Here is a 22,447-nt window from a genome sequence, read left to right as displayed (position 1 = left end):
AACTTGGTGCATGCTGGATGTGTGTAAAGATTGATCGATTCACACAGAGTTAGTTGTCTCTGCCTTGACTAAGGTAAAGAACAGGGTGTCTACAAACCGGAAAAGCTGGGAATTCTCAGGTATTTTGAATAGTCTGGAAATACTCTGGGAAAACGCAGGGAATTTGTGCTCCTATCAGAGAAAATTAGCCGTAACTTTATTGAAAGGGAACCGAAAGGTGCGCTAACACTGGCTCAAGTAACAGACAGGAATCGTAACGAATTGTCTTTGACGCCATGTCGTCCTGTGGTGAAGTTGCCAAAGTACAGCCAACGACCAATTTATAGGACGTCCAATTTTTTGGGAAATGCTTGATAATTCGGACAGCTTCGCAGCACCAATAAGTCAATGCTGTGGGGATGCGCGACCCTCGCGCCTCCCCTGATGTTTTTCCCGCATAGCGCGTCTCCTGTAGTGCGGCTTCGCCGCGCACGCGGCGTCGGAGTGGTACAAGCGTGGTGCGAGAGGTGGCGCGAGCGTCGCGCCACTGCGCGGTTACTTGGGCGCCGAAAGGAAGGCGCTTGCTCTCTTGGGGGTTCGGGAAGCAAGCGGGACGGACGTGCCGTGCCCCGCGCCGACCGATGCTTCTCCGAGACCGTCTCGCGTGGCCGCCTTCGAACGCGCCACGATTCGCGTGACTGTACACGCGAACGACCAGGCGTTGGGATCCAGCATGGGGCAAACATATTCGCTCGCGAGGACGCGGTGAGTCGGACTTCTAGATTTGTCGCGCGCCCATCGGCATGTTTTGTGGATAGCAACTCGCCTAGCAGGCATTGATGTATGAAAGGTGCAATAAATGCCCTTGTGATTGTTTGCACTACTGTGTTGTCGTTCCTTTGTCCCAAGAGTACGGGGTGAGAACCCCACAATGCATAAGAACTTATGAAATTTCGGAAACAAGAACCCCTCATGTTTCTGAAACTAAGTGCGCAAAACAGACAAGGACGAAGGAAAAGCTCAACACTACACTTGCGACACACGACACAGCGCCAGTGTAGTGTTCCTTTTCTTCGTCGTTGTCTGTTTTGCACTGTCAATTTCTGAAACGTGAATCACCACCAACTCGCCCAAGTTTCTCTTCTAGCAAGAACCTTTTGCCTTCTGATTTTCCACTTCTTCCCATGACCACATGTCTGAAAAGGCATTATTCAAAGCTACCACCACCGCCATTTTGATTATCTCGCCGCCTCAATCTTGCGCTCTCGCACGCAGATCTGCTGGCAGCCTTAGCCAACACCGCGGCAACGCTAGGCCTAGTTACTTAGATGTTTACTACTGCTAGTAATTCGCCACTGTTAGCAATGGCGCCTACTCAGGCTTTGTAATCTTCGCCAATGGCTTCGAAGCTTGGAAAGCATGCCGCGTTGAATTATGCCAGTTTCTGAAAGTAATCTTCGCTTCAATACAAGAATGTTGTGCGCCGAAGCATAACCAATCCATTGCGGTGAAGCCTAGCAAGTGTGGGAAGGGGCAATTGTCACAGCACCCAGTATGTATTCTTTAACCCTTTGAGGGTCGAATTATTTTGAAGAAAACTTTCCCGGGTGGTCAAATTATTTTATTGCGGATATTGAATGTACAAGATGTATATAGTCGGGAATAAATAGTAAAAAAAATTAGGGAACAGTATTTTGGTGTCGGCATCACTCGGAACTGCAATATGTTCAATAGTATTTTAGAGTGTGGTACTCCTTGAAGCACAAGTCTCCGCGCAGCCGCAGAGAGCTAGAATACCTCATGAGTGGCGGTGATAAACGAGCTAAGAGCCGTGCCAATCAAGACAGAAATCAACTTCCGCCGCCCCTGCGATAGCGTGCCGACAGAGATAAAAACCACGTTCCGCGCGCCTCCGTGTCGGCGGAACCAAAACCGCGAAAGCGCGTTGCCGCTGAGAGCGAGAATACCTCGCGAGCGGCGGTTATAAACAAGCTAAGAGCAGCGCCAATCAAGATAGAAATCAACTTCCACAGCATTTGCAAGAGAGCGCCGACAAATAGAAAAATGAAGTTTCGCGCGCCTGCGTTGTGATCACGTGGCGAAACCGAAACCGTAAAGGGGGTGTGGCCGCAGTCTGCGCGACGCGCTGAAGCTTGAAGTCAGTTCTGTTCATCTCCCCAAGAAGGTAGCACAAATTTCAAACGCTTCTTGTAAGACCTAAGAGGTGGCAGCACCTCCCAGGAAGCGTGCATCGTCATTATGGTGCGAAATTTCAAACGGAGGGTCGAAACCGTACCCGTACGACGAAGACCTTGCGGGACAGAAAACCGCCGCTGTACATGTACGGCTAAAACCGTCAAAGAGTTAAAGGGAAGCTTAAGAGTCCGTCGAATTCAATAAGACGCTCATATACGGATGCAGGGACCTTATAAACTATGTAGGTAAAATTTGTTTTTGTTTTGTTTTTTTTCCCCCAATTAGGAGCGACGTAATCGTCGGTTTAAATTGCGCAGTAGCTCCGCCCCTTGTCGAATGCCGCACGCTGCTGCTGACGCTGACGATGCGAGCGGAGATCGGAAACCGTGGTATTGTGGCGTCAACACTAGTGTTCCGTTCCTTCGCAGCCTCCGCGACCGTGCCTGACCGTGCTTGTTTCTGCGTGCGTGCCATCGTAATCTGCTTCGATTGACCCTGCATTCCTTTGTTGGTGCGTCTGCGTGTACGTAGAGTGGTAGTCAACGTGTGCAGTACAACTGAAGTGGTGGGCCGATCATGCCGGCTTGCTGTGCAGCCTACGGTTGCACGAACACCAGCGGTCGCGACAATGTTGTCTTCCATTACTTCCCACAAGACAAGAAGCTTTTAACAAAGTGGGCGGCTGTTGTGAAGCGGAAGAATTTCAAGCCCTCAAGAACAACAGTGCTGTGCTCCAACCACTTCCGTGACGACGATTATCACCAGAATTTATCATTAATGTGTGCGTTGGGTTTGCTAGTCAAGTCGGCTCGTCTAAGGCCCGCCGCAGTGCTGTCAGTGCCGCCCTTGACGCAGGTTTCGTCGCAAAGCGCCGCGAATTTTCTATTTGCACGTGTGTTGTAAAACAGCCTTCATGCAGCTACCATAACGCAGTGCAAATGTAGAGTTTGCATGTGCTGGAAAGCCGGCGCACGCCAGGACGCTGCGCTCCCCCCTTCTCTCGCGCACAGCGAGAAACCGACCGTCTCACGTAGCCGACGGAATTCGCGGCCTTTACAACTTCGGTTACAAGTAGTGTGCGGATGGCGCACAGATGAAGGTCACTACACGTACTGCATGAACCGGGAAGCTTTTCACGCGTTTAAACTGTCTTTGTGGATTGCCGACAGCTTTGGACAGCGCACAAATGCCGACGATCGCATCTCCGCTTACGTTCCACGAAGAGGCATGCAGGAACACAACACTACAGTTGTTTGACCAGAAACGAGCTCACTAGATCGGCAAAAGATCGGCGAGATCACTAGAATGCTTTGCAAAAAACATACTCGCCAAAGAGCATTTCCAACACGAGGAGATCCCAAGACTTTGCTTTCAGTTATGTTTCAGTTATGAATTCCCAAAGAATTGGTTGAGCAATACTGTCAGATCTTAATACAGTAAAACCTCGTTAAACCGTACCCAGTTAAACAGTAGTTTCGTTTTAAAAGTAGTAAAGTCAAATCCCCGACTCAGCGGCCATTGAACATAATGTGTTTTGTATCCGCATTAACCGTTCCAGCTTATTGCGTACGTATTGGTTAACACACAGGGTTTCCACTTTTCGTCGCGCAAACACGGCCGTGCATCGTGTCCATCGGGCGGCCTGGCAGAACAAGCCTCAGAGATCAGCACAACGGCCTCCATGCCCCCTGTGCATATGCGTTTAAAGCCACATTACTATCAAGATCATTTTGGTGCCGTGCCAGAGAGCATTTTGGCGTCGTGCAAGTGAGAACTCGCGTCATGCCGAAACTCAGATAAAAAAGATGCCGGGTGCTCAACATAGAAGAAAAATTAGACATCGTTCGTACTATTGAACGTGACATGAAAAGTTGGCGCTGCCACGCGACATGGCACGTATTGACTACGGTGTGTGGCATTTGGAATGTGAAGTTGCTCAGCAGCGCTGCTAAGACTGCGAAGAGATGTCGGCTAAGAGGTTCGACTTTTCGGCATCGTTGCCTCTGTTAGCAGGGAAGAAGTTTGGGCGTGTTGGTGGGCTACATACAGACTGGGATACATTCCGCAAAAAGTGACACAGGGCTGGCTGCCCATTGTAGAAAATGTGACGCGAAGGCACCATGCTTCCCGCTATTAAAACAAACTGTTGTTGTCTATCGCCACAGAAATAAGATTACGAGGGAAATTGTGGAAGCAGCTGAGATAGCCAGAGCAGGTGACGAGTGCATTGCATGCTGTCTATACTTTTATCAAGGAAAGAGCTTGAATTTTTGGGCATAGTAGTCGCATGACTGTTTTTTCCTCCTTCCCTTCAGTGTGTTCTTTTGCAGTGGCGTCCCAGTGAGTATATATATACTCACCAGCTGCAATAAATCAATTGTTGAAAGTTAGCGCTCGTCCTGTGTTCCTGCTTGTCCCTGTGTCATTTTTTGCGCTATGTATCCCAGTCTGTATGTTGCCTCTGTTGTTGCCGAAGTGTCGGCAAAGAAGTGTTGTCATAAGGACGACACGGAAAGCGACAGCACGGTAGATTCACGCCCGACAGTGGCAGAAGCTGCGTGTTACGCCATCCTCATTAATACAATCATCACGACAATTACAGCACCTCGCAGTGAAGAGGTGCCTCGCGACTTATGCAATGCTGTCGCGCCTGCGCACGGAGAACATGCAACGCTAACGAGGAATCTGCCATGCGAGTGTTTGGCCGAGAAGACGGGGCTGGTTGAAAAGCTGGCTCACAGCTTCAGCAAGTTTGTGGCCGCTAACGTCGCTGCTAGGCCATGGCGGCATCAAACGAAAATAACATGTTTGTCCTGTGAAGTAAATAAATACTGCATGTTTTTTGCCCTTTCTTCGCACTCTCTCCGAGTTCCGTTTTCAACAGGTAAGTGGGCGATCTCATGCTATTTCTGTTAAGCAGCACTACCGTTTGGTGCGTACTTTTTGGAAGCTCCGGCCAACTACGGTTTAACGAGGTTTCACTGTATAACGAAGCACGTGGTACCGTTGAAATTCGTTCGTTATTTTTGAATATCATTGTAATGAAAAACTTACGGTTATAAGCCAGTGGAGAAACCTAGGAATGTAAATGACGTACCTTGGCAGTAGACGCGTGTGCAGACAAGCAAACTCTCAAATAAACATGTTTCACTCCCTTCAAAGCTGCTTTTCTTGAAGAAATCAGTTATTTTCTTCTCGCGCGTGCAGCACACATGACCGATGGAATTGTTGCCATTTAGCTTCACATTCTCGCATCGAAACTATAAGGGCTCTGGTGGAGTGTTTGAGTGTTTTGTTTGATTATGCGATGTCTTGCAACTGGTATTTGGCGAATCCTCAATGACGTCGAAAAGCAATCTTTGTATCTTAGTAAAAGACTTTTGCGCTTTTGCTGCTTACTCATGGTGAGACTTGGATTTATGTTGAAAACTGGTTTGGGAACTATGGTCGTTGAGGTAGGTAAAGCAGAATCTGTCAGGACAAATTCATAGCTAGTTTCCTAGCAGCAGGTAAGTCGGCATCAGTTTTTTTCCCTCTGTGCAGTCAAGCGATCCCTCTTGCGGTGCAACGATTGGCCAGTAGGCGTCGGTTGCACTTGGTTATGCCTTCTATGCCTGCTGGTGTTTCGGTATTGACGAAATTATCAATGCTGGAGCGAGGCAGGAATCTCACTTGATCTTTGAGCACACTCAAGGTGCTGTGGCTGGTAAAGCTCTCTGGCACTATGACATGATTTTTGGCTAGCATTATTGACTTCGGCCTAGGTCGGTAATTGCGCCATGTTGGTTCAGGCAGTCCATGCTGAAAATTACACCCCGTGAACACTGTTGGAGGATAATGAATGTGGCCATCTAGGTTCGTTCATGAACGGTAATTCTCCGGGTGTAGAGACTAGTCAGTGTTATTAGGTGCCCTCCAGCTCTCCTGGTTAGCTCGGATGGTAGATATGGTACATATTCACAGTGTCCCAGTTCCTCTGAGTTCAATAATTCACCCTCGCTCTGCCATCAGCTAGCCTCCTGGTTAGCTCAGATTGTAGAGCGACTAGGAAAGGTGTTGGTCCTCAGCTTGAGTCCCAGACCTGGACAAATTTCTCAACTGTGAGGCTTTCTTCCTGAGAAACTTGCATGGGTTTTCATTGTAGCTTTGTGCTACAATTCGGGTGGATGCCAGCTTTTCCCTTTCATGTACTTTCCTCCACCTTGCGGGGTGTTAGATATGGCGCCATTTCCTGAGGCTACTTCGAGTTCCCCAAACCGCTTCGAGTTGCAGCACAGCTAATTGAGGAATGCAAAAGCAGGAAAGCGCATTCCAGAGAAGCGGCCGAGCAAACAAGTTTGAGGCAACAAGTTTACGTGCCAACAAGTTTGTGCGCCGCCGGGGTTAGCAGGTGGGCATCCGACAATGAAGCAGGTGCACGAGCGCCCCCCGCTCCTTCTCCAGCCTACAAGTGGATTGCCAGTCTGCGTGGCAAGACCGCAGAGAGCCCCGACAGGTGTGCCACGCGACACGGGCGCCTACCATTGGCTGCAAGTGGCGTCATCGGAGTGGACTCTCCCATTGGTCAAACATGACGTGACTTGCAGTGCTCGAAGGGCTTATAAGAAGCCTTCCAGAGAGACCTGAGGATTCCGGGACATGCCCTGATTCCCTGATTCACCTCTCTCGAAGTTCTTGCCGCGGGCCGCAGCGTCCGAGTTGCTGCCGGCCCGTAATGACTGTACAACTGTTACTGGACGCTCACCTCCTTGTATATAATGTAGAATAAATCCTCCCAAGTTTGTGGGTTTCCATCCCGGAGTCCGTGCCTCCAACCCCTACATCTGGTTGGCAGCGGTAGGATCGCCTCCGAATGCATCAGCTGGTGGCAGCGCTACGGATAAACCTTCGTCGAGAGAGATCGCAAAGAACCGGGAAGAGCGGAGAAGAGAGAGCCTTCGTCGAAAGAGGTCCGAAGAAACTGGGAGTAGCGAAGAAGGAGCGAGCCTTCGACCCAGGGAGTCCGGAGGAACCGGGGACAGCGGACGAATGAACCGGATGGCAGGGTGCTGCAACCGTAAGTGAGCGCGTGGTTTTTTTCCTTATGATTCGCCAGACTCAAAGGTTGTGTGTTCAATTTTGATGGTTCTGGGAATCGGGAATTTGTTGCATTGTGTGTTTGCACAAATTAATTAAGGAAAACAGTTTTAACCACCTGTCGGGGCAGCTGCCATGGATCTTAGAAGGTTGACGACGTTAGACTTGTTGTTGGTGTGCGACGATTTGGGAGTTGAGGCGGACGAACGGATGGAAACGCCAGCTATCATAAAGGCGATTAATGATAGTGGCAATGATGACAAAAGCATTGAGCTTGCTTGGGAAGTGATACAGGAGCCACGGGAGCGTGTGCGTCGTGTACGTTTGCGAGAGCGTCGTGAGCTTAGGAGTGAGCGTCAGCGTGAAGAACGCGAGAATGAACGGAAGCAGGAGCTTCAAGAACTTACTCTTAGGTGTCAGCGTCACGATCGTGAGAAGGCACGCGAACGTGAGCGAGAGGAAAAGTATGAGAGAGAGAAGGCAGCACTGATCAAAGCGATACAGGATTGTGATCAGTTATTGGCACAGAGACACCGGCTGTCTGAGAATTCTGTAGGAAGTACAGAGCGAAAGAATAAGGAAGTGTCTAGACTTTCGCCAGAAGCCGACGAAAAGAGTAGTGCCTGTGAGATTGGCTGCAGATTGATAGGTGAAGGGAAAAGGCTAGCTGCTAACGATGCCTTAGTGGCAACAGAGGCCGTTAAAGGCGGCAAGGAGAGCGACGAGGTGCTGTGCCAACAGATGACTGTAGAGACAGCTAGGCCAGCTGCGAACAAATTGGCACAGTTACCGAGCGTGTGCGTCGCTGGTAATGTTAGCGAGGTTGCTAGCGAAGAAAAGGGTACTGCTGACCAGACAGAAGCGAGCACCCATGTAGAGCCAGATGTGCGTGCAGAAATGGAGTGCGAGCTGGACGATGCAGTTGAGAATAGTTCTCGGGGTGGCGAGCTCCGTAGCTCACGAGAGAACAACTGCATTGTTCAGGGATCGGTGCGGCTCTCCGCCAGTCTAGATAGCCTAGAGAGGGATGGTTCAGTTAATAATCATTCGGACTGTGCGCGTGAGACAGCGATCGATACCGACGGGCTGTGTGCCGATGCACAGCGTGAGCTGGGCAATGTAGCAGAGGGCAGTTCGCAAGAGTGCGAGTTGTCTTACTCGAGTAAAGCCTGCTGCATTGTGCCAGAGTCGGTTGGGCTGTCCGCCAGTCGAGGCAGAGAGAGGGTTGATTTAAATGTAAATCACTCAGACTGTGCGGGTAAGAGGCCGATCCGGGCCGACGAAATGTGTACCGGCCAGCACGAGGCACGAGAAGGCGACATGAAGGCGAGTGCAAGGAGAAAGCGCCGTAAAAAGAAGCGCGGTAAAGACCGAAAGTCGGTAAATAATGTAGCGCCGCCAAAGATGGCGAGAAACCCAAAAGGGCAAGGCGCGAGGAAAAAGGTGCGGTCGTCAAGGACGATGTTGACGCATCCAAAATGGTCGAGCCACCGGTCAAAGGGGGACCGCGAAGAATGTTCTGCGCGGACGCGGACAAAGGGCACGGGGCAGTTAATCTCCTCGTCGTTCCGTAGTTCTTTTCATAGCTCAGCGTGCAGTTCGAAGAAACGCAAGGTGGCAGGACGAGACCAGGTGGGGAGTAGCGACGCGGTCAATCGAGTTTGTGTTGAAAGCGGGGCGCGAGGACGCAAATTGGCAGGAGACCGTAACGTCTTGGGGGAGCTGATAGTGAATCAGCCCTTTTGTTGTCTCTCGGCAGCCAGAGTAGCTTTCAGACCACGTCCACCCCGGGTTAGACTCAAAGTATGAGTCAGACGCAAGCGTTTGGAAAGGGAGGCCAAGAGCCCTTCCGTAGTAATGAAGTGTTTGCTTTTTATTTTTGAGCATCGGAAAATTTCGCGATTTGAGACTAGAGTTTCTTTCAATATGTAAACGTATGAGCTTTGTTTGTGTTTTCGTTTGAGAAGCTCGAGATTTGAAAGATTTGAAGAGTTTGTGTAAACATGTAGTCTCGCGAGATGCTCATTAATAAGTAAATAGGCTTTCTTTTTGTGTGTGTAAGTAACCTGAGGGTCAAGGTTATCGTTCAGAGGCCTATGGTAAAGCGCGTGTGTTATTTAACCTTTTCTTTTTAAGTGTTTTTGAATTTTCTAAGGTTAAGCGCGTAGATTTTCAGTGAGTGCATGATTTGCACGGAGAGGCGTTCTTAGTTCCATTAGCGCGTGTCCTGTGTGGACGGAAGGAAGCAGACTTTATGACTGGGTTGCTAGTGTGTGTGGAGGGCAGCCGTATTCTGACTTCTTTAGTGAGTATGCGTGGAACGAGTTATTAAAAGACGCATTATTTTAAGAGTTCTGCGGAGTGTGTAAGTCCCGCAAGTTTAATTGTTCGTTTATGTCACGTGTCCTGTAGGACTTTCAGGAAAGAAACGTGAGTAAGCGTGAATGAAAAGTTTGCCTACAACGCAAGTACGCGTTCTGTTTAGTGACCACAAGGCTAGTGCGCTTGTGATTACGTACTTGTGAGGTTGACCAGATTGTTGAGTGGCACCATTACGTGCGATAAGTACGCCACTGCGATAGATTGGAAACATGCTGTTCGTGTAGTTAGGCCACTTATGTTATGTTCGGCTGTTTTCATTTGTTGTTTGCATCCTCGACGACCCTTTTGTTTTGCAACAACAATAGTGCTCTGGTCTTGTCGGCAATCGAGGAGAAATGCATGGCTGTTTGGAAAGGTGGTTACAACTGTTTTGTCAAAATTGGGGAACTAAATGATCAGGGTTGATTTTGACTCAGTAATAGCCTGGCGAGTCAGGGGTGAAGAGCCTGCGCTTACACGTGGGGCAGCGCTGTGTTGTTTGGTTTGTTTGACGTATGTTTTCCAGGGTCCAGGATCCCGAGGGTTGTCAAACGAGGCTCGACCCCAGTACCCTGCAGCTTCTTTCAGCGTTCCTCATGGCCAGCGAATTGAGTTCACCGGCCATTCAGAACTACCGGGGCGAGGACGAGCTGTTAGATATGGCGCCATTTCCTGAGGCTACTTCGAGTTCCCCAAACCGCTTCGAGTTGCAGCACAGCTAATTGAGGAATGCAAAAGCAGGAAAGCGCATTCCAGAGAAGCGGCCGAGCAAACAAGTTTGAGGCAACAAGTTTACGTGCCAACAAGTTTGTGCGCCGCCGGGGTTAGCAGGTGGGCATCCGACAATGAAGCAGGTGCACGAGCGCCCCCCGCTCCTTCTCCAGCCTACAAGTGGATTGCCAGTCTGCGTGGCAAGACCGCAGAGAGCCCCGACAGGTGTGCCACGCGACACGGGCGCCTACCATTGGCTGCAAGTGGCGTCATCGGAGTGGACTCTCCCATTGGTCAAACATGACGTGACTTGCAGTGCTCGAAGGGCTTATAAGAAGCCTTCCAGAGAGACCTGAGGATTCCGGGACATGCCCTGATTCCCTGATTCACCTCTCTCGAAGTTCTTGCCGCGGGCCGCAGCGTCCGAGTTGCTGCCGGCCCGTAATGACTGTACAACTGTTACTGGACGCTCACCTCCTTGTATATAATGTAGAATAAATCCTCCCAAGTTTGTGGGTTTTCATCCCGGAGTCCCGTACTCCAACCCCAACAGGGGTTTGAGAGAATTGATTTGCCTTCTTCAGTGTCCCAGTGCCTTGATTTCTCGATTAATTCACCCTCCCTCTACGATCGGCTATCCTGCTGGTTAGCTCAGATGGTAGATCAACCGCCCCAGAAAGGTGTTGGTCCCGGGTTCAGGTCCCGGACCAGGACGAATTTTTCGACCGCAAGGCTTTCTTTCTGAGGAACATGTATGGGTATAGCTTCGTTTATAGCTTCATGCTACAGTTTGGGTGGATACCAATTTCTCCCTTTGATGTTCTTTCCTCCACCTTACAGGTTTCTGCAGAACTGATTTGCCATCCTAGACTTCATAAACCATTGTTACCTCATTGCATCATGTGTTTGGCACTCTTTGGCCAGATCTGGTTCTTGTACCATTAAAACCCAATCATCAATCATTTGAGTTGAAGTTGGTCATGAATGCAAGTGCCCATATATATCCTTGTTTCTGTGGTGCCCATAGTGGAGACTAATTTGATGTGCCTGTGGCCCAAGTCTATCTAGTGTCATCTGCTGGCAATATGGGCATTGTGCCGGCTGTACTGAGTGTGCTGACACATCGCAGTATGTTCAAGCTCTGACTCACTCAGCTACCATTGCACTCTGTAATATGCGTTGATGAAAATATTGAGAACAACTGTGTCAATGTTTTAATTTCCTTGTGGTCAATCTGCTGTTGGACTGCGTAACACCAACATGTGCTTGGTTTGGGCAAGCAGTCTTGACATGTTGTGGGATATTTGTACAGGTACCAGCAGAGTTTCCACGGTGTGGACCTGTCCAGCTTGCGAGAGGCGGCAGTCAAGGAATACTTCAGGCAGCCTGTTGTGGTAAGTTTTATCCACACACAGCTGGGGAGAGCTTCATAGCAACCACAGAGCCACCAGTATGGTGTTTAGGCAAGTAGGAATTGATGCCAGGTACTACCAGCTTTAAGAGCATTTGAAATGCCGGATCCCAGAACGCTATATTTAGTCAATGCAGCTCAAGATAATAGGATCTTACAGTTGCCACTGAGACTCTGAGTGATCTGCGAACCAAGCTTAACAGAATTTTGGTCACTCTGAGTACGAGTGAAGGCTCTAAGCAAAAAATAAATGTTTGATTCAGTCTGCATGATTTCTGTTTATTTCGTCGGCCTATCCCACACCTAGAAATATCTGGCAGCTAGCAATTGTTGCTACCCACAACACCCTATTCTTACGAAGGTTTAACTGGATGTGCTCAGCTGTTCGCAAACAGCAAAAGTTTTACTCTTCCATTAAGCATCAAGAACATCACTTAACCAGGGTGTCTACCAACCAGGAAAACTGGGAATTCTCAAAGTGTTTTAATAGTCTGGAAATACTGAGGGAAAACTCGGGGAATTCGTGCTTCTATCAGGGAAAATTAGCTGTAACTTTATTGAAAGGGAACGAAAGTCACGGTAATGCTGGCTTGAGTACCAGAGAGTAATCGTAACGAATCGTCTTTGACGCTGTGTTGTCAGCTTGGGGAGTTATCAGTGTACAGTCAACGACCAACGTTTTGGACGTACGATAATTCGGACGGCTTTGCGGTACAGCTACATGCCCTACAGAGTCAATGTATCAGAACGTCTGAAATTTCGGACGCAAGAACCCTTTGCTGTCTGATTTTCCCCACTTTTTTTGCTAGACCGCCATTCCGAAATAGCATTAATGAAAGCCTCCACCGCTGCCACTTTGATTACCTCGCCGCCTCAAACTGGCACTCTCGTTTGCAGATCCGCTGGCAGCCGTAGTCACCACTTCGGCAACGCTAGGCCTAGCTGCTTCAACATTCACTATTAAGCTTCTTGGTATTGGGTGCAGTGTTTTTCATGGAAAGAATTCACTGCTCTCAGGAATTGCACCGACTCCACATTTGGGGTCCTCACGATTGGCTTCAAACCTTGGAAAGCACGGTGCATTGCGTAATGCCAGTTCCAGAACATCAGCTTCGCCTCTGTACAGAAATGCTACTTGGTAAAGCATACACAAAAGCATACCAGTGAAGCATAACAAGCGTGGGAAGGGGTATTGCCACGGGACGCAGTATTTATTCCTTAATTATATACTCGTTTACCCGATATCTCCTGTCACAATACAAGCACCGATAAGACTAATACATGTACAGACAGGCCTTCAGAGCTTTGTCAAATGTGCCTCTGGCAGTTTGAGCCCTGAAGGGCAATAAAAGACGTGCATTTTTTTCCTACTGGCCAATTTTTCAGACATTTTTGCGGCCCCTAGGAAATTTGGGAAATCGAACATTGACTGTACAACTGACCAAGAAGATGCTTCAAATGGTTGGGGGCGAACGAGCGGTGGAAGGAGGATGAGAACAGAAGGGGCCTACGTGTTGAGGAATGAATGAGAAAGGAACTGTGCTGCCGCCGTTTTGAAGGAGCTTGAGCTCAAAAAACAGTGTTGGCTGATGTTGAGATGCAGGTGTCCCTCATACAAACCAAAATAAACTCTTTAAAGCAGTGAAACACCATACTAAAGCTTCGTGCGTGGGCTGAGAGTATGTCAGGACAGTTGAGGTTGACTTACAAGCTGTTGAGAGAAAATGTCAATTGTGACAAAGTTCGGCCCTCATACCACTGAGCTTGCTATCAGTTGATAGAAATCGCTCATATTCAAAAATATTTAGTTCTCTATGCATCTCCTTTTTATTCGTAATTAAAAATGCCCGACTAAATTTTCACATTTTTTTCAAATACATTTCATTGGCTGTGCATTTTTAACCTTTCCCTTCTATTCTCTTTTTAATAAAACAAACGCTACTCCTTGATAATGAACTGGATTGACATTTTTTTTACATCATTTAACATGCTTGCTAGAGAGTGACAGCATCGGGCGACATGGTTTCAGCCCATCTTGACATAAAACATAGTTCTGCGTCACTCAGGGAATTTTGCAAAGGTACTCAAGGAAAACATTGAAAACTCAGGGAATTTGGAAATGCCAACTTGGTAGACACCCTGCTATTGCCCTTGGTTGTGCATGCTTCGCAGCTTTTCCTGTTCAAATGGGATCTAGCATGCAGAAAACATGTTATACGATCGCATTTTCCTAATTCTATTGTTGCAGGAAGAAAGCAGGCCCACGAATGTAGAATAATGTATATTTACAACTGAGGTTAATGGCGTTCAGGCAAGTGCCAGACTTCGTCTTCCTCTCGTCCAGTCCAACTTCTTCCTTCACTTCACCGTAACATCACCCTCCCGGCGGAGTAGCTCCGTCCCAGTGCAAGTTATGGAGCCTCGCTTAATGGGGGACATCGGGCTTCAGCCTGGCGACGTGAACAACATTGCTGGTGACGTTGGAATGCACTGAAGGCTGACCGACTGGGGCGATCTCGTGTGCCACATCGGACAGTTCTAAGATCTGGTACGGTCCAGAATAACGGGAAAGTAGTTTTTGGACAAGCCGACACGACGTGAAGGCGTCCAGAGAAAGACGAGGGAACCAGGTGAAAAATGGGAGTTTGGTGCCGAAGGTCGTAGCGTTGCTTTTGAGAAGCTTGCGAGACTGTGAGGCGATGACGGGCGACTTCTCGGTCCTGGGCGGCTAAGTCAATAGCATCGCGAGCGTAATCAGTGCTGGGTGATTGTACTGCGGAAGGTAGCAACGTGTCAAAGGGCAAGGTGGGGTCGCGGCCATACAACAGGTAAAATTGTGAAAATCCGGCAGTATCGTGACGTGACGAGTTGTATGCGAAATTGATGTATGGTAAAGTGACGTCCCAGTCGCGGTGATCATCGGAAACGTACATGGCCAGCATTTCAGTTAGCGTGCTGTTGAGTCGCTCGGTGAGGCCGTTCGTTTGAGGGTGGTACGCGGTGGCAATCTGGTGTTGTGTAGAACAGGAGCGGAGCAGATCATCGACGACCTTCGATAGAAAGTAGCGGCTGCGATTTGTCAGCAACTGGTGAGGGGCGCCGTGGTGCAGGATGACATCGTATAGTAAGAAGTCGGCGACGTCTGTAGCGCAGCTGGTTGGTAGCGCTCGTGCGATGGCATATCTCGTGGCGTAATAGGTTGCTACAGCAATCCATTTGTTTCCTTTGATGGAAATTGGAAAGGCGCCAAGGAGGTCTAGGCCCACACGGAAGAAGGGCTCTGTAGGGGTGTCAATTAGTTGCAGCAAACCAGTGGGAGGCATAGCAGGCGTCTTCCAGCGCTGACACAGGTCGCAAGAAGTGACATAACGGCGCACAGAGCGGTAAATGCCGGGCCAGAAGAAGCGTCGCCGCAGGCGGTCGTATGTTCGAGTGATGCCCAGATGTCCAGCAGTAGGAGCGTCGTGAAGTTGCCGGAGCACGGCTAGTCGAAGGTGCTTGGGAACGACTAGGAGGAGCTCCGGGCCGTCAGGACGAACGCTACGACGGTATAAAGTTCCATCGCGGAAGGTGAACATCCGGAGGGATGGGTCATTGGGCGAGGAGCTTAGGCGTTCTACAAGTGTTTGAAGAACAGGATCTTTGCAGTGCTTGTCGCCAATATGGAGGAAGCCGGAGAGGGATAGAACACTGATGTCCGAGTCTGCATCAGTATCGTCCGGTGGATCCACTGGATTGTGGGACAGGCAGTCAGCGTCTTTATGCAGGCGCCCTGACTTATACATAATAGAAAATGTATATTCTTGTAGACGCAAGGCCCAACGTGCAAGTCGTCCAGTGGGGACCTTCAAAGAGGAGAGCCAGCAGAGGGCATGATGATCGCTTACGACGCAGAAGCTCCGACCAAAAAAGTACGGCCGAAATTTCGCGACCGCCCATACGAGCGCGAGACATTCTCTCTCGGTAATGGAGTAATTTCGCTCGGGCGTGGAATGAAGGCGGCTAGCGTACGCGATGACACGGTCTTGGCCCTGCTGACGCTGAGCGAGGACAGCGCCGATGCCATGACCACTTGCGTCAGTTCGTACCTCAGTGGGTGCAGAAGGGTCAAAGTGTGACAGAATTGAGGAAGTTGTAAGCCGCTCAATCAGGGTGGAGAACGCTTTCGCCTGCAGTGGTCCCCAAGAGAAAGAGACGTCTTTCTTAAGAAGGTCAGTGAGAGGGTGAGCTATGTCAGCAAAATTTTTCACAAAACGGCGGAAATAAGAGCATAAGCCCAGAAAACTACGGACATCGTTGGTTGAACAAGGTACTGGAAAATTTCGCACGGCGTGAACTTTCTGTGGATCAGGTTGGATTCCGGCGGCGTTTACGAGATGGCCGAGCATGTTAATTTCACGGCGACCGAAATGGCACTTGGAGGAGTTTAGCAGAAGGCCAGCCCTGCGAAACACGGAGAGTATGGTTGTGAGATGCCGCAGATGGCTCCCAAAGTTCGGCGAAAACACAATCACATCATCGAGGTAACAGAGGCGTGTAGACCACTTCAAGCCGCGCAAGAAAGAGTCCATCATGCGCTCGAATGTAGCTGGTGCATTGCATAATCCAAAGGGCATGACTTTAAATTGGTACAGACCATCCGGAATGACGAAGGCGGTTTTCTCACTGTCCATCTCATCGATGCTAATCTGCCAATAGCCGGAGCGGAGGTCAATAGATCAAAATATTGTGATCCGTGAAGGCAGTGAAGAGCGTCATCAATGCGAGGCAGGGGATAAACATCCTTCTTTGTTATTTTGTTGAGGTGACGGTAGTCAACGCAGAAGCGCCACGAGTTATCTTTCTTCTTTACTAAGACAACAGGTGATACCCACAAGCTACTTGAAGGTTCAGTGATGTCCTTGTCCATCATCCTGTCTACCTCTTTTTGTATGATGGCCCTTTCTGTAGCAGAGACACGATATGGCCGCCTATGAATGGGGCTGGCGTCACCAGTTTTGATGCGAAGCGTGACAACAGATGTCTGACCAAGTGTACGGTCGTCCAAATCAAAGATGTCCCGATAAGATGACAGGAGGTGAAGAAGGGCTGCTGTTTGCTCGCAAGGAAGGTCTGGGGCGATCATCTTAGAAACATCGTCCATAGGCGTCGAGGATGGAGGAGTGGGTGACAAAGGTCCGTTGGTACTGAGGAAGGATTCAGAGGTTAAAGAAGAAACCTCAAATTCTTCCAAAGGAGTGATATGCGCTATGGCGATACCGTGTGGCAGCGCATGCGACGAAAATCTTAAATTGAAGAAGAGCATGCGAGCGCAGTTTCCGCGGATCCGGACTAAGGTGCTCGGCAGGACGATATTGCTCGACAAAACCACGTCAGTAAGCGGCGACACGACGTACACGCCATCAGGCACGGGAGGACAGGGCGTCAGGAGGACATTTGTAGCCGTTTGTGGAGGCAGTCGTGCAAACAGCTGAACATAAGCGGTGTGAAGCGCAAGTTGTTGCGTCGGCAGGAAGCGGCAGATCCAACTGTACAACACCTGTGGAGCAGTCAATTTGGTCAGAGTGTTTGGAAAGGAAGTCGAGGCCAAGAATTAGGTTGTGCGGACAGTGTTCAAGGACGATAAATAGAACAACAGTATAATGGCCCCCAATGGTCACACGTGCTGTGCACACACATTCCAAGGACCCATCGGCGACTAGCGCAGTGCCCAGTGCGGCGGGTGTCAGAACCTTCTTGAGCCTTCGGCGGAGAGCAGCACTCATAACTGAAAGCTGCGCTCCTGTATCAACGAGAGATCTAAGAGGAACACCATCAACTTCAATGTCCAGTAGGTTTCCACATGTAGGCAGGTTCAACAGAGGATTTGTGGGCCGGGTCGTAGATGTAGCTTCACCTCCGGGAGCTGCACCACCTAATTTCCCGAAGCGAAGTGACCGGTTGCAGAAGGGGATGAAGAGTGGTGAACGAGAGGCGAAAGGGACCTACGACTTTGCGGAGACGGGGAGCGGCTTGATCTTGGTGGAGCACTGTCGGTGTTGATGTTCCTAGACGGCGTATAGGGTGAGAAGGTACGATTGTCTGGTACTCGGTGGTAGTGATTCGGAGACGACCACCGAGGACGCGACGACCAATGGTTACGGCAATGACGGGCGATGTGTCCAATACCGGAACGATTAAAGCAGATGGGTTTATCATCCTGTGTGCGCCAGTCAGCTGGGTTGCGACGGCGTGACGGAAAGCTTTGCGTCTGGGAGCAAGCGGCTGGAGAAATCTGGTAGGTGTTTGTATGGCGGACCGAGCAGAGAGAGATGGAAGGCCCAAACTTGCTATTTCCTCCCGAACGACCGCTTGTATAAGGGAGATAGCGGGCACGCTTTACCGACACTCGGGACGAACTGGAGCCGGAGCCATGGCCTCAAGCTCACGGCGAACGATGCGCGTGATATCTTCCAGTCCTGCGGTCTGAACGAACCGCGGCGGGTTTTCGCAAGATGTCGCGGCGGTATTGGGCAGCCGGTCGAAAGTTTGAGCGACGCGGCGGCCCTTCGCTTGTTCGAAGCGCCTTTACAGTTGCATCCACAGTGGCACAATCCTTACACATTAGGAGATTGAAGGCATCGTCTGCAATACCTTTAAGTATGTGACCAATCTTGTCTGCCTCGGTCATGTTGTCATCAGCCTTGCGACAGAGGGCCAGCACATCCTGTATGTACATGACATAGGATTCTGTGGACGTCTGAGCACAGCGCGCAAGTTCTTTTTTTGCTGCCAGCTGACGACCGACAGGTCTGCCAAACAGGTCTCGCATTTTTTCTTTGCAGACATCCCAGCTCGTTAGGTCAGCTTCGTGTGTGTCGTACCATTGCTTCGCAGTTCCTCTTAGATAAAATATCACGTTTGCAAGCATCATTGTTGGATCCCACCTGTTGTTGTCACACACTCGCTCGTACATCGAAGCTAGTCCTCGACGTCGGCGTTGTCCGTGCCACAATATGTCCCTGGGTCCCGCGGGTGAGTGAGGATGACCGTTGACACGGTCTGCTGAGGCATTGTCGCTTGTGTCGGTTGCTTTGCCATTGTGGCGGCAGGTAGATGACGTCCGCTGCGAAGTTCCATGATTGTACCCCGCACCTTCCACCAAAATGTTGCAGGAAGAAAGGAGGCCCACGAATGTAAAATAATGTATATTTACAACTGAGGTTAATGGCGTTCAGGCACGTGCCAGACTTCGTCTTCCTCTTGTCCAATCCAACTTCTTCCTTCACTTCACCGTAACAATATTGTATTGGGTCATTTTTGTGTGATTATATTGTATGGGCTCATTTTTGTGTTCTCAATTGTAAATGTTCGTTGTGGGAAACCCTACAAAGTGAGATTGTATCAATAAGGTTCTATGGTGCAGTAATGTCATTTTATTCCTGGTGCGTGTATTGTGATGAACTTAAGGAGGGAGCTGGGGTTCAGAGCTACCATTGCACGCAGGACACATTTGATGTGCGCATCTGCCTGGCCAAGTCACTGCGGCACACTGTAGACTTTGAGCGTGCCACTGAGAGTGACCTGCACTGCATCGAGATACCCCTGCAGTTCAGCCTGATGCAGTCGGGAGAGCTGCATGGGCTGGCCTTCTGGTTTGACGTGGCCTTCGCCGGATCTGTGTGAGTGCACTAGCGCCAGAGGCTGCGGCGCCCATCTGCCGAGCATGAGGTTAATTAAAGAGATCATGACACCTAAATTATTGAGCTCAAATTGTGCATGTTAAACCATATGTGTCCCACAGCAAGCTAGTAAAATTTGAGTGCATTCGGCATGGTAGAAAATTTTTTTTCAATTCTTAAGAATTTGGATGGAAAAGCACTCTGGCAACACACATCTCCAGCAACAGCTTTTCACAGTAATTGAAGCTGATTTCAAAGGCGTTGCTTTTTAGTTCAGCCAGCTCCAGAAGTTGCAGCAGCCAGAAATACATTACGGTTGCCATGCATGGTTTCATTTTCGCATGTGTGTCTTGGTGATCAGCCTGTGACAGTTTTTGCAGGCATTCTTTGGTTTGTGCTGCTCGTATTGTGGAAGTCAAAGAATTGCGTCTTTACGTGCCAGAGCATACCGAACAAGGTGTCTGATCTGGTTTTGGATTGTTTTGGAGCAGCCGACATAGCGGTGGCCTTGCACTTCAGATGTTGCACGATCCATGCCAGAATGGTGGTCGCTGTTAGTGGGAGGAACTTACAGGTAGCTATTTGAAACTGAAATTTCAGTTTAGAAAGTGCAGTCAGTACCTAGTTATACTGTGCGTGCGTGTGGGTGCGCGTGTGTGTGTGCGCGCATGTGTGTGCGCGCATGTGTGTGTGTGTGTGACGATGTTGGCCCTTTATTACAATCTTAAACTGAGAATAGTTTGATGGCCTTATAACCCCCTCATAACGCTGCATCTAGATATTAAAACAATGGTAGAGAAACTTGTGGGATTTGTGACTGTTATGGCCTTTGTAACCAAATTGCTGTAGCTCTAGTCCAAAAAAGGTGTTTCTTGACTGTCGCTGCATCACTGCCAGAACCATAATGGCACATACTAATAATCAATGTAAAGGTATTATCTAAATAAGCTCCTCGTTTTCCTTCTGCAAAAGCAAATCTTGTAGTCTCATAGTTTCATTCTTGATCAAGAAGAAAATTGCTGCTCAGTGGTGAAATATGGTAATTTCTGTTTTCTATTTTGTTAGAAAGATGTTGGGTCTGTGTGGTGTGGGCTGTCCCCCTTCCAGTATCAGCTCCTGACCTTTGAGCAAATTGCATTAGACAGTGAGGAGCTTCGATTCTTATTGGGCACTAGAGTACTGCAGTAATTGGACTCTTCTTTTCTGGCCTCGGCCTGGCCTGAACACTAAGGTGCAAGGTGCTGTGTGCCTGTACCCGGACCAAATGATTTCAAACCTGCTGGCCCCAAAAGGTTGTCCTGGCCCACTGCCTTTCATCCAGTTGGCCCTTGATCCGAAATGAAGCAATGAAGATTTGACTGTATAAATTTTTTTTGGAGTTGCTACTAACCTAGTAAGGATAGTAAAAAGCAGAGAGGAAAGCACAAGTGTGAAAGAGAGAGGGGGGCACATGATTCGTTGATGCGGCGGTGACATGCACATGAACGGGAAAATTATCCACCTGAATGTGAACCGAAGCTTCAAAGGAAATCCAATAAACCCGTTTGGATTTCCTTTGTAACTTTGTGCTACAATCAGGTGGATGACAATTTTCCCTTTCATGAACCTTCCTCAACCTTCCGCAGAAATTATTTGCCATTACGTAAGGGGAATGCCAGTAAATCGAAAGGAAGACCAGGAAAGATCATCAGGCAAGATAGACAGGAACAGGAATGGTGGTGCCCTTCCTGCTCCTTTGTCTGTATCATACGTTACGATTTTTTTGTGGTCTTCCTTTCCGTTTGCTTGTGTTCCCTTCCATAATACCATGTACCAACTTGCCCAACAATCCACTCTTGTGATTTGCCATGTCATGCACACAGAAGCTAAAGAAAGGTGACGAGGGCATGTGCAACACCATGTGCTCTCTCAGTGCAAAACATAGCAGGATAACCGGAATGGTAATTTTGGTTTTGACAATCGCCTTTGATGGCTTCTGCTTGAGTTCTTTGGCTTGCAATTTATTCCATATTTATTTTTTATTTATTTATTTATTTATTTATTTATTATTTTATTTATTTATTTATTTCACAGTAACCCTGAAGGCCCTCTAGGGAGGGTATTGCATAGGGTAAAGGTTACATAGGTGAGGCAACGAACAGTGCATAAATGTAAATACAACAGAAAAATAAAACTGGCATAAAATTAATTACAGTGCACCAACTAAAAACACAAGAAACCAAAACGAAAGAGAAAAAATAGTTATCAGTGCAGTAACTTTAAATGATTCGCACAAACTATGACCACGTCACGGTGACATTGGTTATTGGTGTATGAAAAAGAAAAGTCAGTTTACAAATCAGAGAGTGAAACAATTTATATTTGGTATGCAATGGCGCAGAGTGGCGCAGAGCATCTGCAAATTTTGAGGCATTTGTTTCCGTGACAATGTGCGATGGCAGATTTTTCCACTCTATCGCGAATCGCTAATTAAAACTTCTATCTATGGGCCCCGGGTGCCAGACGACCTAGCTTCGCCGCTGTATGCATCCCTCATAAAGGCAGGACTACATGTAAGAGTAACAGGAGGAACTAAAGCAAAAAGAAATGCCCTTTTTGTGAAGCGCCACACTAATTGCAGTGCCAGAAATCTTGGCAGTGTATAGGAGCTTTTTAAACGATGAAGCTACTGCCAGCAGTCTGTGTACTTACAGGCGCAGGTGTCACAGTCTGGCATTTCATGGCAGTACTGTGAAACCGGCAACTGGTCTGGAGCACGCAGATGGGTTGAAAGCTAAATTTTCTTGGTGCATATAGGAGCTAGGATTGTAATGGAGCTACATGAGGTCACTGGTCACTGTATGAGATCACTTCATTCACAGCATGTGCATCGTGGATTTTGCTGATACCATGGATAGGCACCGGTGAGGTTGCCACCTTATTGTTACACATAGGTGTTGGCCAGCCTTGAGGACAGCCACACTGAAGGCTTGAGAAGCACTTGTTGAAGTGGGAAGACCTGCTGTGATGTCTTAATGGCTATGGTGTACTGCAGCTGGGCATGAAGTTTGAT

General features: G+C 48.7%; 1 protein-coding gene across 9 annotated transcripts in view; it reads left to right on the top strand.

Annotated features, from left to right (window-relative positions):
• Positions 1 to 22,447, top strand: part of Art4 (arginine methyltransferase 4) — a 191,111-nt gene that overhangs the window by 101,491 nt on the left and 67,173 nt on the right. For all 9 annotated transcript variants that reach the window (XM_065437335.2, XM_065437336.2, XM_065437332.2 and 6 more), the window contains 2 exons: positions 11,636 to 11,717; positions 19,220 to 19,395. In XM_065437335.2, coding sequence (XP_065293407.1) covers positions 11,636 to 11,717; positions 19,220 to 19,395 — 258 coding nt within the window. The remainder of the gene's footprint in view (positions 1 to 11,635; positions 11,718 to 19,219; positions 19,396 to 22,447) is intronic.

This window comes from Dermacentor albipictus, chromosome 9 (genome assembly GCF_038994185.2).
Source record: "Dermacentor albipictus isolate Rhodes 1998 colony chromosome 9, USDA_Dalb.pri_finalv2, whole genome shotgun sequence".
Lineage (NCBI taxonomy): Eukaryota > Metazoa > Arthropoda > Arachnida > Ixodida > Ixodidae > Dermacentor > Dermacentor albipictus.
Note: the sequence above shows the minus strand (reverse complement) of the source record. Positions and strands in the feature narration are given on the sequence as shown.